Genomic DNA, 17,117 nt, shown 5'->3' on the forward strand with positions numbered 1-17,117 from the left:
GACTGTTTTCCCTGGACCATCAGAGGCTGAGGGGTGACCTTATAGAGGTTTATAAAATCATGAGGGCCATGGATAGGGTAAATGGACAAGGTCTTTTCCCTGGGGTGGGGGAGTCCAAAACTAGAGGACATAGGTTTAGGGTGAGAGGGGAAAGAAAGAAAAGAGACCTAAGGGGCAACTTTTTCATGCAAAGGGTGGTGTGTGTGTGGAATGGGCTGCCAGCGGAAGTGTTGGAGGCTGGTACAATTGCAACATTTAAAAGGCATCTGGATGGGTATATGAAAAGGAAGGGTTAAGAGCAATACCAGCCAGGTGCTAGCAGATGGAATTAGATTGGGTTGGGATATCTGGTCGGCATGAACGAGTTGGACTGAAGGGTCTGTTTCTGTGCTGTACATCTCCATGACTCTAAATAAAACTGAAAGTTTCTATGGACTGCTGTAGTAGGTCAAATTTATTTAAGTAACATAAGAGACATATTTAAGTAGTTCGCAGATTATTTAAAATTAGGACATTTGGTTCAGATCTGAAACATATCAATGGTCTGCACATGAGAAGAATCGTGGCAAATAGAATTCAATCTAGAATGAGATTTGGAGATGGGTTACAAATAGTAGAAGGAACAGTGAAGCATTGGTCTGCATGATCACAGCTCCTTGATGATAAGAGGACAGACAGATAAGGGGTTTAAGGCGGCAAATGGGATACTTTCCATGACTGACTAAAGCATACAGTATAAAAGTAACCTGTATAAGAGCAACTAAGTTATGCCAGAACTGCATTAAACACTAGTTATACCACAGCAGGAGTACTTCATACATCACAATAAAGGAATTATGTGGATACAGAGGATTTTCATGAGGCTGTTGCCTGAGATAGATGATAATAGCAATGGGGCAAGAATGAATAGGCTCAGTTTTTTTTCTTTGGAACAAAGGCAGCTGATAGGAGAATTACTCAACTTGTACAAAACTATTAGGAGCCTAGACACAGTGAGAGAAAGGGCCTATTTTCATTATTAGGAAGAAAGGTAAATAATCAAATGGCATAGAAATTTAAGTAACTGCCAGAATTAACAGAAGTGCTTTTTTTCCGATCCAGAAGGTGGTGCTAAATGCCTGAAAAAGTATTAGAGGCAGAAACCCTCACTGCATTTAAAACATCCTTTAAAATGCATTTGATACGCCATAATCTATAGATTTTCAAACAGGATCTGGAAGGCAGGATTAATCTGGATAAATCCTTTTTGGTCAGCAGAGAAATACTAAACCAAATAACCTCCACATTTGTGCTGTCAAACTGTTTTTATTCTTTTTTGTTAAACTATCAGATTACAAACTTGCCTGGAGTACAAGTGACTGTCGTTTCAATTCCAAAACCTTTAACTTCCAGTTCTGCTTCTCTGAAACCTTCAACATTCCTTAAGCGTTTTTGTAAATTAGCAAATTTTTTTTTCCCTACTTTATCCTTCCTATATTTGCCATGCAGCCCTTTTACTTTGTGCTTGAGTTAGCTTCGTTGCAACATATACAGAGAATTCTTCCCCTTGCCACATTCCAGTGGTTAGCACCTGACTGAGTGATCATTTTCTATGGTCCAAGCTTGCATCACAGCTTCCAACCACAATATCGAGGTGCAGCAAAGCATCTGTTACTTTCTCTCTAAGCTCAACATAATCATCAGTACCTCTCATCAACCTTAAAATAAATCCTTACCCATCTATAGTGTCTGGAAAATGTGGGAAAATGTGTATTTTTGCATTCTTCCATCCAACACTTCAACCTCAATTATTTGAGAAAGTTCTGCCTGATTAGTGTCAACCTGCAGAAACATGATTAAAACAGCAATGTATATCTCACACATTAACTTATATGTAACTGCTCAGTAGGGTTCAGTGCTTGTGTTGCTGGACTAGAAGTCTGAAGGTCAAATTAAATCCTATCAAGGCAGTTTGATATTGTGAAGTCAATTTAAGGACAAGAAAATTTGACAGAAGGTACAATGGATGTGAAGGTTTAGAGAGGGTGCAGACAAGATTTACAAGAATTTTTTGAGGGACAAGGTACTTCATGTATGCAGCCTGTCAATCTTTACAGCTGGAAGTGAAGATCCAGGAGTCCACTCAAAAAGAAGAGAATTATTAGCTGTGTCATTTATCACTCGCCATTGAAGTCGTCCAAAGAAGAGTCATTCGTAAATTTTTTTCACCAAATGCTGCAGCTATGTCCTTAATTCACCAGTGTGAAATATTTTTATCATAAGGATATGAAAACTGCTATGATGATGCAAACCTTTCACTGCTTAACTCGCAGGCAGCATAATATGAATGGAGTATTACTTTACTTTCAAGAATTATTCAACAGTACACTGACTTTTTTTTATTCATTCCCAGGAGGTGGAGATTACTGGCAAGGCTAGTATTTATTACTCATTCCAAATTTTCTTTACTCGAGTGATTCATGGACAATTTCAGACTGTAATTAAAATTAACAGCATTGCTGTGGATCTTGTTTCACAATTACACCATATCAGTTAAGAACAGCAAACATCTTTCCATAAAAGTACACTAGTGAATCATTTAACAATCCAGAGGTTTCACAGTCACCGTTAATGATCTTAGCTTTTTATTCGAACCATGGTGAGATTTGAATTTATCTTCTGATCAGTGGTCCAGATTACTGGACTGCTAGTTTAGCAACATATGCACTCAGCTATCATTCCAATTAGTTATCATTCTCATGTAAATATTAACTTGTTTTATAACAATGCTCTCAAAATATTTGAAACCTAAGCACTGTTACTGTGCTACTAAAAGGGACTGGTTAGCTCAGTTGGCTAAATGGCTCATTTGTGATGCAGAGTGATGCCAACAGCATGGGTTCAATTCCTGCTCCAGCTGAAGTTACCATGAAGGACTCTCCTTCTCACTCTCTCCCCTTGTCTAAGGCATGATAACCCTCCAGTTAAATCATCATGAGTCCTCTCTATCCCTAATGACAGAGCAGCTGTATGATCTGGGAGGACTTCACTTGTAGAAATATTATTATTCTTCATTCCACTAGGAGGAGGTAATCAACAACACATGGGGCCACTTTTACAGCTTTGTATGTTATGCAATCATTTTAAAATCAGATATCCCTATTCACTCTTTCAAATTTGAGGCCTCACCTTAGCCACTCTCTTGGTTCTTTGGCCAAAGCAGCCTATATCAAAAATACCAAAAATATGGCATGCACAAAACATATACAGAGGTAAACAAATCCAAATAGCCTCAAGCCGAAGTGATATTACAGACTGGATTACAGCTAGAGATAGCTTTTTACTGAAGACAATAAAGCTCAATCTACAGTAGCGGTCTGACCGAACATCTGTACTCTCAAATATCAAGTATATCTTCCAAAAGAAAAATTTTAAAGAAATGATTACACAGGTAGTGTAACAAACTCATGAAAACTTAGCAAACAAATCCATCTGTCCTGTTCCACATATTCCTGGATCATGAACAACGTAAATCTGTACTATCAGTTAACCTTAATGTAACATCATCAGAATTTGTATCCACGTTACTTGAATTGATCTAAAGGACAAAGGAAAGGCATGAACCAATTTTTATACATCATGGAGACAAACACCAGAGTGATCAATTATTTTTAACTTGACAATTATAATTTTTAAGGACACTATCGATGTTGTGTTTCAAAAAGTAGCATACCTTGTGTTACAGTTTTAGACAGAACTGGCAGTCGGTCAGATTCAGGCTCAGGTCGCATGAAACTGGGCACTGCAGAAGCCGTTGTGATTTCTTTCAGGAGCGTGCTGACCCCCTGTGTGGATTCCTTTAACAGGGATGTGACATTTTGAGTTGATTCCTTTAACAAGTTCGCAACCGCAGATACAGGCTTGCTAGGTCCATTCAAATCCTCATTGTCAATGTTGATTGCAAAGAGGATAGAGTTTAATCCTTTAAACAAAATTAACAGACTAAAATGACAAACAGTTTTTGACTGGATTCACTTAATTCCTTTTAAACAAAGCTATACTTCTGGTGTAAATTGACACAATAAGTTCCAGGTTAAGGTCTAAGGATGTGACTTACAAATCAGAGTTGATGTTTAGTAATATAAAATATTTGTTAGCATAGTGACCAACATTTCCATCCTCTTGAAAAGAGGCAAGTGCTTAGTATCACCAACCTTTGGGAACAAATGGTTTGTTCTGTAAGTCAATGCTCAAAAATGCTCCCTAATCCCAAATAACTCCTGGAAATGCAAATAACAATAAATTTAAGGTGATAACAACCACATTGATGTACATCCCCCAAAATGAAATACCTTCAATCATTGACTATCAAAGAAGTGAATCTTGAAACTGTTACCAGCTTTCATATAGTAACAAATCAATGCCAAAAAGATAAAAGAGAACTGAAATATATTTCTGAACAACCAATAGGTAGAAAACTAAGGATCTTTTTCTGCATTTGCTGGAGCCAAGAAAACAGAAGCACATATATCCAAGTACAATTGTTTGGAACATTTCCTACTTTTTGGCATAATGTGCTTTATAAATAACGCTAAAGCTAAATAAAAAGGAAACAACTCATTGTACAGTTCTTGCAAAAGGAAATAGACACATTAAATGTTAATGATAGTTTCAAACTAAAAGTTAAATGCATGTATAATTTAAAGAACAAATTAAATTTAAATCTCTTTTGCCAATTTACCAAACACATTCCTAAGAGCAGAATAAATAGGAGTTGTCCATATGCATCTTCAAACCTGATCCACCATTTAATGAAATCATGGCTAATCTACATATTCAATAACCCTTTCCCAATTGATTCCTTTTTTACATGGTCATTCATGCAATGTGGGCATCGCTGGCTAGGCCACATTTATTACCCATTCCTACTTGCTACTTGAATTGATGGGATTACTAGGGCTATTTAAGAGGTCAGTTTAGAGTTATTCACATTAGTATGGATTTGGTATCACATGCAGGGCAGACCCAGTAAGGATGACAGATTTCCTTTCTTAAAGGGCATAAATGACTAGATGGGTTTTTACAACAATCAACAATGGTTACATGGTCACTAGTAGCCTAAGTTTTATTTCCAGATTTTCATTGATTCAAATTTCACTACCTGGCACAGTGATGTTTAAACTCATGTTCACATGAGGTTCCACATCCAGGTCCTTGGATAATTAGCTCATGACAATACCCCCTCTTCCACCACCTCTCAAATCTCAATTCCCTTGTGCAAAAAGCTATTGATCTCAACTTTGAACATATGCAAAAGCTGAACATTCACAGCTCTCTGGAGTGGATAATTCCAAAGATTCATAAGCTCAGAGGGAAAATAAATTCCCTCATCTTAGTTCAAAATAACCACTCCTTTATCCTGAGACGATACGCCAATTCTATCCTCTTCAAACAGGGAATACAGCCTCTCGGCATCTCTCAGAATTTAGCATTTTTCAATGAGATCAACTCTCACTGTCCTATACTCCAGACAGTGAGCCCTCCTAATAGGGGCAACCTTTCATCCAAAGAAACAATCTAATGAAACTTCACTGGAGGAAAGTAAATCCTACCTTAGGTTTGGGGATCAAAACTGCATACAGTATTCAAAATGTGCCTTACTAATCATCCAACACAATTCCAACAAGACATCCTCACTCTTCTGTTCCAAACATCTTGTAACAAAGGCTGACATACATGTGATTTGTCCAGATGAGTGTGGAACACAAGAAATTTTACATTATCCAGGACAAAGCAGGCTGCTTCATCAGCAGTCCAACCACCAATATCAAACAGTGGCAACAATGTGAACCATATACAAGGCATTCTGCAACTATTCAACTGGAATCCTTCACAGAACCTTCACAGCCCTTAACTTCTAAAACCCAGAAGGACAAAAGCAGCACTCGCATAGATTCACCACCATCCACAAATTTCACTGAAAACCATATAGCATCCTGTCTTGGAACTGTATCATTGTTCCTTCACTGTCACTGGCCAAAATCATGTAATTCTCTTCCTATTGAACTGTGGGTGGACTTGAAACAGACAAGACACCAAGCCATTGAAGAAAGCAGCTCACAACCACCTTCTGAAGGATAATTAAGAACAGACAATAAATGCCCACATCCCATAAAAGATCTTTTTAAAAACTTATCCTTCTTAAAATAATGCACAAGCACCTGTCATTAAGAAAAAGTCATGAAGTGGAGGAGTCGGTGTTGGACTGGAATGGAAAAAATCAAAAATCATACAACACCGGGTTATAGTCCAACAGGTTTATATTTAAAGCCACAAGCTTTTGGAGGAAGGAGCGAGACTCTGAAAGCTTGCCGTTTCAAATAAACCTGTTGGATTATAATCCGGTGGCATGTAATTTTTGACTTCTAAAAAAAAGTCACAACAAAAAGCAGGTTGTAACACAAATCAAGGTACACTGGTGGCTTTTCCTGAAACCAGGGCTCCCAACTGTTGTATGATTACATTACGAGGAAGCACATAGGAAAAAAACTAGCTAATTATTTTTGTTTTAAGCAATTATCATAAAAGGTTCTTTTGGATGAAGCCTTGAAATTCCACAAGAATTTATGCATTTCAAGTATACAGGTCATTCATCTATAACACACGTTTGTTGACACGAATTCACTGTAACACAGTTAACAAATTGAGGATAACTTTTCTAAAATGAGAACTTTTTAAAACGTGTTTTGCTGTAATGTGATTACATCGCTGGCACTTTAAATGCTGTTTCTAAAATATAATTCTTCTCTAATAGAGGGTTGCACAAGAACACAACAATCGTTAATCAAGAACTGACTGTACAAATGAACATAATAATTTTAGCCTGTGCTGCTGCCAATTGACAATATTCAGGTCTTTGAAAGTGCATTCTTAGTGAATTAGAGTTGTTAAGGTGTTGGCATGGCTGGCAACCTTGGCCAATGGTCTGGAGAGAGTTTTGAATCTCACTAAAACAGATGGCAAAATTTGAATTCAATAAAAATTTGGAGTTAAAATGCTTGTCTAATAGAGACCATATTACAAATGTCATAGAAACCATCGAGTTCAATAAAGTCTATCAGGGAAGGAAATCTGTTGTTCGTACATGTGGTTCCAGACACACAATATGGGTGACTCTTAACTGCCTTGTGAAAGGACCCAGAAAGCCACTCAGATCAAGAATAATTAAGAATGATAAATAAATGCTGGATTTGTCAGCAGAACCCAGGCACAAATAACAATAATAGGGTGGAAAATTTACACTGTAGCAGAGGAACTCATTCTACCTGCAGCTATATCATGGGAAGAAGGCACAAACATTCATGCCAGTATCAAACAGTAGTGTCATGTCGAATTAACAGCAATGATATCTTGACTCACTTGCTGTGACATATCAATAGCAACCAAATTAGTTCAGCAGTCATAATATAGTAGGCTTAGCCCCAACTTTTGGTGTACATTTTTAAAAATTCAATACAGGAGGATATATTCTTTTGCCAGATTTTCCCTACTGGAACAATGACGACTTGGACTCAAAGCACAACCAACTGCTTTGGTTCAACCTCAAACATGAATTAATTGTTCATGAAGAAGCCTGGAAGATGATCAATAAAGGAACACGATGTTGCATAGGTACTGCAGAAACAATTTTTAAAGACTCTCATTTGATTCTTCCTAAGGACACAGAGATCATTTGGTCACAGTGCATTGTGTTATGGACTAGACCTGACCACTCAAAACATTCTGAAGCAACCCAGACCATAACTTTGCAATTTGTTTCGGTAAGTGGACAGTGAAAATTACCCAAAACATGTTAGCTAGGTTGACTACCAGGTTTTAAAACAGACAGAAATTTATTCACAAAACTGCACAATTGAACACAAAGAACAGAATAAAGAACCACTACGGAACTCAGTCCATCCAAACCAGACTTAAATATGCTGTTCTGAATATACACAACAGTCCCAAAAAGCAAACCTCCTTTAAAAAAAAAGTAAAAATGGAACAAATGCTTACAGGTTGAAAGTAGAAAGCCAAGACTTAAATATGCTGTTCTGAATATACACAACAGTCCCAAAAAGCAAACCTCCTTAAAAAAAAAGTAAAAATGGAACAAATGCTTACAGGTTGAAAGTAGAAAGCCAGAAGGAGACAGAGAGAGAAAGAGAGAGAGAGAGCCTGTTTCCAAACAGCTGAACTCCTAACTAATTCTGGACTGAACTGCTCAGCGAGAGAGTTGACCACTCCCCCTTCATTATATACGTCACTTTTGAAACATGACGACTTTAGCCTGAAGTCTCACCTGTTAACATATAAACAAAAGGCCTCTCAATACCCTTTCTCATCTCTGTGCCAAACTAGTTACCTTGGAGCCAGGAGCTGTTTACAACCCCTCTGAGAAAAACCAAGGACACAGTCTCCTTCAGAAAAGGAACAGCTTTTTGAAAAAAGGGATGAGCTTTGTGACCCTCCCACCCCTTAAAAAAAGAACCATCAAAATCAAAAGATGGCTTTTAAAACCCTTCAAAAACCTGGTTCATAGTCTGAACACAAGCGTACACTACACTAACTATACACATGCCATTGTTAACAGCTAACCCGAGAATGCAACTTTAAAAAAAAGGGTTTTGTGATTTACACATGAAAGAAGTGAAACTATCATTGTATTCTAACAGATGAAAGGCTTAACAGACAATCAATTTTTCAATGTATAATTTCAGTTACATCACACTGCAAATTTTTGCCAAAAATTCTGTGTTACGATCGAGCCCTCCACAATCACCTGAAGGAGCGTCGCTCCAAAAGCTAGTGTGCTTCCAATTAAAGCTGTTGGACTATAACCTGGTGTTGTGTGATTTTTAACTTTGTACACCCCAGTCCAACACTGGCATCTCCAAATCACATACACATGCCAACAGGCATAACCATATGGAAATTCAGGCCATGGCACACCCGCCACCAAACGCCTCTGTTTCTCATTCGAGCCTCGATAACGCATCAGCAACCACGTTTCCGCGACCTGCCGCATGCACAATTGTCAAACTGAGTGACTTCAACAAGCTCCAGCTAAACAGGCAGGCATTTTTGTCCTTAAATATTTCCACAAATTCCAATGGGTTACAATTGTCTCAGATACTTTTCTGGTAATATAAACACTGAAATGTTGTAATGTCAACACCAAGCTTAAGTCTCTTTCTCCAATGTTGAATATTTCTGTTGATGAATGTTCAACTTCCTGGAAAAATACCTCATGGGTCATTCCATCCCTTCATCATCTTCCAGCAGAAGCACTGCACCGACACTCACATCACTGGCATCGATAGCCACCTAGAAAAGCTTTGTGTAATCCGGTGTGGCTAATACTGGCGCAGTGGTTAACACTGCCTTTTGACAATCCGCTGTCCACTGAAACCTCTTGCCCTTTTTTAACAATTCAGTGAGTGCAGCAGTTTGGCTGCTAATGCTTGGCACAAACTTTCGGTAAAATCCACTCAATCCCAGGACCCATAGTGCTGCTTATTTTGTTGGTGTGGGAAATTCCCCAATTACTTTCGTTTTCGCATCCTGTAGAGCCATTTGTCCATGTCCAATAACATGGTCCAGGAATGTGACTCGAGCTTTTGCAAATTCACTTTTAGCTAGGTTTACCACCAAGCCTGCTTTCTGAAGTCAATCAAACAAGACCAATAAATGCTGCAAGCGTTCCTTCAATGAGTAACTAAAAACCACCAGGTCATCGATGTAAACAACACAGTTGGGTAATCCGGCAATGATCTTATTAGTCAGTCTCTGAAATGTGGCTAGAGCATTTTTCATACCAAATGGCATGACTTTGAACTGATATAGTCCATTTGGCATTACGAAAGCTAAAATTGCCTTTGCTCTCTCTGACAGAGGTACTTGCCAATAGCCTCTGAGCAAGTCCAAATTAGAAATGTATAATTACTTGGCCCACTTTTTTGACACAGTCCTCCAACCGTGGAATTGGATATGCATCAGTCTTTGTAACAGCGTTAACTTTGTGATAGTCCACATATAACGGTTGGGTACCATCTGGTTTTGGCACCATGACTATGGATGAGCTCCAGACAATGTAGCTCACTTTGATTATGCCAACTTGGGGCATGCGCTCTATCTCTTTCTGAACCTGTGCCAAATTTAGAGTGTTATGCCTATAAGGATGTGGCTTAATCAGCACTGCATCTCCTAACTCAACATCATGCACAATTAGGTGAGTACTTCCCAGTTTATTTCAGCATATCTCTCCATGTGATAGTAATAACTCCTTCAGGTCATTTCGATTTTCTTGTGGAAGGTAACTCAATAATTTATCCCAATTTTTGACAACTTCCTCATTGTCCAATTTGATTTGAGGAATGTCCAATTCAGAATCCTCTGAACTTGGTTCTTCATTTTGTGCTGTAATCATTAACACCTTCTCTTCTTGCTTTCCTTCCCTATAAAAATACCTTTTAGCATATTCACATGACACACTCTGAGATTTCTTCCTGTCTGGAGTCCTTATCAAGTGGTTCACCTCACTCAATTTCCTCTCGATTTGATAAGGTCCACTAAACTTTGCTTTTAAAGGCCTACCTGTTATTGGAAGTATCACTAATACCTTATCCACAATTGCAAAATTGCAAATTTGTGCTTTCGTATCTGTTTCCTATTTCACTATATGCTGTGATACTTTTAAATGCTGTCTAGCCAGCTCTCAAGGTCTATTTAATCGTTCTCTAAAATTTGACACATAGTCCAAATGCGTGGTCTCTGAATTCTGACTTGTTAATTTCTCCTTATTCAATTTTAATGGCCCTTCTACTTCATGCCCAAACATCAACTCAAATGGACTGAATTTGGTCATGTGCATCTCTAATCAGTGCATCTCTCATCGCAACAAGTACAAATGGAACTCCCTTATCCCAATCATGACCATAAGCCCTCAACATGGTCTTTAGTGTTTGATGCCATCTCTCTAGCGCTCCCTGTGATTCAAGATGGTTTCAGATGGAAACACATTAGAGATCATTGGTAAACAAAATAGATATGACAGCATTGGCTTATTTATTCTTCCACCCTAGAACAAAGATATTGATATCAACTGTATCATTACAACAATACAGCTGATAAGATTAGGTTAATTTAACTTTCTCTAATCATACGAGTCAAGTGATCACACATCCCAGAACATAGCAATATTAGGAAATCCAACTTTAACAAAACATTTAATAAAAATTTTGCTCATTCTACAAGAGTCCAATGTTCCAGCAGTGATATGACAAGATAATATTTTGGAGAGATGATACAAGGATTGATGTTATGCTCTCAAAAGCATGGAAGGTACTGTCGGTAACCAACAACTTCTTCACTGACTTGTGAAAGAGGTTAGATCTAAATCAAATCAGAAAGATATCTGAACTAGTACCAAGTAAAACATGGCTACAACTTGAGAAATACCCATTAAGGAGAGTCAGAAGGAAGGGTAAAATAGGCAACATATAGATCTCAATTCACTGAGCTAAATCTTTAATGTGATGGTCCATCAGTGTTTTACACTTATTCTTATAAATTACAGGGGATGTAAATTAACAGTTATTTTTATAGCCTAAATTTTACAAGTTAAACATTATAAATACAACATTATTTCATAGCCCAAATTCAAACATATGAAGTATTCCTCAGTCTGTCACAATAAGCCTTCAGACTGCCATGCTACCAAAATTGCTAAGACAAGTAATTAAAAAGAAGTCCTGCATGCAATCTGAACATCAAGAAACAAATGCATGTGTGAATACTCTTATCTGTTGAATTCTGGGGAGTGCTCAAAGCTCACTGCACCGAAAATAAAGTCTTCATACACCATTCTGTAGCTCCCAATACAGCCTAATACTTGCATAATGTGTTGAAGCTCCAGGTATACAACTTGCAAAACAAATTTACTTTTGTTTGTGAATATCATAGGCACAAAAATATTATAGGCACAGCCACTAGAAAACAGGTACGGATAGCATATCTTACCTGCTGCCATCGTAGGTAGCATGCTAGCACGCTCTTCCTCTCTCATAAAGGACCAGTCTTCATAGAAGATACTAAAAATTACATGATTCACAAAAAATTATTCCTATGTTCATAAGATACAAAACATCGCAATAAAGTGGAATTTTAAATCATAATCTGCTTTCAGTGCCATGCAATACTTATACGAAATAGGTTTTAAGTTCCACAGCCGTTCAATCAGAATCAGGTATTCTTCTGATAAACAAACCAAAACACATCACCCACGAGAGCCAACATGACACTTCAAACACCTGATTACGGACGGTAAAATAATAACTTTGCAACATTTTACAAGAAACAGCTTTGACATAGCTACACATTATACATGTATAAGATAATTAATACCATGGAAACAAATAGTTAAGAGACAAAAATATATCTTCAAAAATAATTCCCAATAGCAGAGTCAGTGATTTCAAGCAACTTAACAAAAATACATATTAACAGAATTGCAACAATCCGAAGTAGTATTTTTATGAACAAACTTTAATTCAAATATCCATAGTTTCCCAAATACAAGTTTCAATACTTGTCTGTCTGGCTAAGCACAACTGGAGTTACATTTTCCAACAAGTGAGGAGCAATGAGGATGGCTGAAGACAGGTAGCACAAAGCCAAATGCTGAACCCACTTTGTAAACTGACTTTCTTTAAAAGGTAAATTTACAAAGATTGGAAACTGTCTATCTACACAATCAAACAAGCACAAAATTATTTTAAAAGACCTCATGCAACTTCAAATTGGAACACAGATAGAATGGACTGAATATTGTACTTTTTTAGTTAAATGACAGTTGCATCAACTTTTTCTGGAAACCTTTTCGTCATGAGGCCTTGTGAAATTTCTTGCTGTATTTTACCAAACTTCCTTGATCAACTGCCACCCCATCCCATTTGGAGAAAGTGAGGACTGCAGATGCTGGAGATCAGAGTCAAGAGTGTGGTGCTGGAAAAGCACAGCAGGTCAGGCAGCACCTGAGGAGCAGGACAATCGATGTTTCGGGCATAAGCCCTTCATTCCATTTGGACCCCGTCATCTAATTCTGTTCTCATCTTACCATGCACCATTCCCAGAACAATATGTTGCCTTGACAGAGGACTGCTGCCAGCAAGGCAAGTTGCCTGGTTGTCTTATTGCGGTAATTGGAATTGTAAAGCAAGGCATGAATGCTGTGAGCATCCAAGTGAGCGTGAAATGAGCGAGCGCCAAGTCATCAACCCTAAGATGCAGCCTCCTCCAATCCATATTGATGAAGCAAAATAAACAGACTGGGTTGGATTTGTCTGGCTTTTTATGCGGAGGACATACCTGGGCAATTTTCCACATTGGTGGGTAGTTGTCAGATGGTCTAGCTGCACTGGAACATCTTGACTAAGGGCGCAGCTATTTCTGGAGCACAGTTTTTCAGCACTATTGCCAGAATAATGTAACAACCCATTGAGAATGTGTTTCGGGTAGGAGCAGGTAGGGAGCTAGTTAAGTTTTGAGTTTTGTGAATTAAGAGGTTCAGTTGAGCATGACTTAGAACAGATAAGAACTTGCAGTTAACAATGGGGTGCAGGAGGCAAGGGTAATAGGTTAAAAAATGGAAAATTATGTCGAACCATTTAACAATATTGGAAGCATTCAGTACGTAAGGTCAGTTTAACAAGGTGAAAAGTATTCATTATTTGAAACCAATTAAGGTTAAAAACATTCATTGTGTAACAGCAGATGGCTTAATCTTTACTATTGCCATTCGTTGATTGTAACGGTCACCCAATCAATATGTATGTGGTCTTATCTGGATGCTCTTCCCTGTAAAATGACTAGTTAATTCATTAAGAAACTGCTGTTCGAGAGAGAAGACCGAGAATTCATGTCCCTGCACACACTGGCAATTGTTCCCTCTCCCTCCAGGGCCCAGAATAAAGATGAAGAAGGTAAAACTACACTGTGACGCTGAACATTTTGCTTCGACTGAGGGAGGAAATGGGACGACGATATCATAACAGCTAACAGACACTAGAAAGGATATCAAATTTCAGAGGCTACACAAGTTAAAAGCAACAATTTTTCAACCATTTGTTACCTTAAAAGATTTGCATCACCAAGAAGCATATGCATATAACGTTCAAGTGAATGCTCATTGAGTGCAGATCGAAGCCAGGCTCTGCCACGTCCAATATCTGTAGTAATATTCTTTAAAGAGTAGTATCGTTGCAATTCATGTTTATTCAGATGTTCTTTCACATAATACCAAAACACAGGGTCTAAAAAGAAAAGTAGGTTTATTTTTAAAATACTCTGAGATAAATAAAACATGAAAAATTAACCCTGCTTACTATGATGCATGGTGATTGACTTTTTTCTTTCAGTATACCATGCAATATTAAAAGAGTTTCACTAAGAACAAATGATGCACCTTGTCTTGATCCATAACAGCCACCTCCTGCACAAACTAGTTCCAAGAAGGATGCTGATGCCCTGAATGCACACCTACCACATTTAACTACCTCAAAGCCTAGAATGTTATATCTACAGCAGCATCAGAGAGAGCAGGCAGGTTCCCAGACTTCTGTGGACTTTGTCCTGATGTAAGCTTGTGTGACTTTCCACTGGAATTTGAGATTTCAATTTCTCTGCCCTTTTCAAACTTTGAAAATATGGCTCAACTTACCTTGTTTCAACCAAGTAGTGAATCTGAAGCCACAAAACATACAGTAAGGTACATTACTTCACATTCTTATTGTTTTGTAGAAAGAACAATGCTGTTGTTGGCAAGAACATTATACGATAAAATGTAAAATGTATTAAAAGAAAAAGACAAAAGACTGAAACAACTACAGATTCTGGAAATCTGAAACAAAAACTGAAATTGCTCGAAAATCTTAGCCAGTCTAGCAGCATCTGTGAAGAGAAATCAGAGTTAATGTTTTGGGTCCAGTGACCCTTCTTCAGAAAAGTTCTGAGGAAGGGTCACTGGACCCAAAACATTAACTCTGATTTCTTTCCACAGATGCTGCCAGACCGGCTGAGATTTTCCAGCAATTCTTACTTTAGTTAAAAGAAGACAAATTGCTTTTATACAAGCACTGTTTTTTACACTCTTAGGATACTCCAAAGCACTTTTGCACATTTGTCAAAGTGCAACATTTTGTAACATTCTACATTCAAAATTTTAATATCTTTCAAACACAATATTCATAAAATTAGATCGCACATGACAATTTGAATGATAATCTAGACTCAAAGTATGAATGTTGATGCTTACAATGGTTTGGATTCAGCGTAACTCTAATATGTCTTGACCACAAGGTAACAAAGTCTCTGCCTGAAGGTAAAGGCATTCTTAATATACACTAATGCTCAAAGTAACAGCCTCTCAGTTTTTAAATGTAATACGTGTAAGAGCATTTTTTTTGATACTTTGCACAATTTTCATTAGCTGCAGGTAATATTGTTCTCTTTTGTTAACTTCAGTCCTAGTCACCCATTTCAAAAAAGATAGTGCTTAACTCTCTGACTACGTTCGGTTTATGGTATCTTAAAACAGAGATAGTTTATTCACTTGTTTATTGTTCCTAGAAACTTCTGTTGAGAGTTAGTTAAAATGAAAAAAACAATCTCCCACCCACTTCCAGAGAGAAGTCTTTTCTTGTCATGTCTTCAATGATCAATGGCTAATCAGATGGTAATTTGCCATGGTCCAGACCTGGCTGACTGCTTCCAATAATCTCTGCTATTAACCAAGTTCAAAGTAAACATTAGTCCTCCTTAGCAACATCAAAAACATCTCCATTCACAACATCAGTAATGTTCAATCTCAGTAAATAGCATGTACTGTCTGAAAAGTTCGAACAAGGAAATTATTTTCTTTTTCGCACCAATACTCATTAGTTTCTGATTCTATCGTGTAATTCCAGAGAAACAGTATGAAGTATGAAAACCCAGTGTATATTCATTACCCTTTGTCTCTCTCATTCACAAATACGAAGATAAAAGTGAATAAAGGAATTCCAGGAAAATCTCAACATCTACTGATAGAGGAAAAGAGAGCTGAAGTTTTGAATCCAATATGGTTTCTTCATAACCCAAAGAACAATCATATTGGACTTGAAATGTTAACTCTGCTACTTTCTCCACAAATAAAAAAAACCTGTTCTCATGCATGAAAAATGTGTTGCTGGAAAAGCGCAGCAGGTCAGGCAGCATCCAAGGAGCAGGAGAATCGACGTTTCAGGCATAAGTCCTTCTTCAGGAATGAGGAAGGTGTGCCAAGCAGGCTAAAAGGCAGGGAGGAGGGACTTGGGGGAGGGGCATTGGGAATGCGATAGATGGAAGGAGGTTAAGGTGAGGGTGATAGGCTGGAGAGGTCGGGAAGAAGATTGCAGGTCAAGAACCTTCTTGACCTGCAATCTTCTCCCCGACCTCTCCACCCCCACCCCCTCTCCGGCCTATCACCCTCACCTTAACCTCCTTCCACCTATCGCATTCCCAACACCCCTCCCCCAAATCCCTCCTCCCTGCCTTTTATCTTAGCCTGCTTCCTCATTCCTGAAGAAGGGCTTATGCCCGAAATGTCAATTCTCCTGCTCCTTGGATGCTGCCTGGCCTGCTACGCTTTTCCAGCAACACATTTTTCAGCTCCGATCTCCAGCATCTGCAGTCCTCACTTTCTCCTGTTCTCATGCATGGAAATTTCAGTACACGGGTGAGATCTGCAATGTATGATGAGGTTCCAGAATGAAAGGAGGGCCTATTTGGTAGAATAATCATGCAAGCCTCATTGAAATTAGCCAACTTCATTGTTTCATTTGGTAGTTCTTCTCAAATTTGTGCTGTCATATTGCATTATTTCTAGCAATATGTAATGATAAAGAAAATTAATACATAAGCACTGGCTGAAGAACCTTTGGAGTCATTCTTTGGTTTGATACTAACTGTTTCTTCACCAATATTAGCTTTCAGAATAAACAGAACAATTAGTACTCTGCATTATCCTAATTTTTTTTTCATTAGATGGTTATCTCCTAAATAAATTTGCTTTATATTTGCTA

The 17,117-nt window shown here is 38.0% G+C and overlaps 1 protein-coding gene across 1 annotated transcript in view; it reads right to left on the reverse strand.

Moving 5' to 3' along the window:
• Window positions 1-17,117, reverse strand: part of snx29 (sorting nexin 29) — a 495,640-nt gene that overhangs the window by 429,483 nt on the left and 49,040 nt on the right. Inside the window, exons 5-7 of the mRNA XM_043711094.1 lie at window positions 14,150-14,330; window positions 12,040-12,110; window positions 3,713-3,961 (exon numbers count right to left, since the gene is read on the reverse strand). Of these exons, the coding sequence (XP_043567029.1) occupies window positions 3,713-3,961; window positions 12,040-12,110; window positions 14,150-14,330 (501 nt within the window). The remainder of the gene's footprint in view (window positions 1-3,712; window positions 3,962-12,039; window positions 12,111-14,149; window positions 14,331-17,117) is intronic.

This window comes from Chiloscyllium plagiosum, chromosome 21 (genome assembly GCF_004010195.1).
Source record: "Chiloscyllium plagiosum isolate BGI_BamShark_2017 chromosome 21, ASM401019v2, whole genome shotgun sequence".
Taxonomy (NCBI): Eukaryota; Metazoa; Chordata; class Chondrichthyes; order Orectolobiformes; family Hemiscylliidae; genus Chiloscyllium; species Chiloscyllium plagiosum.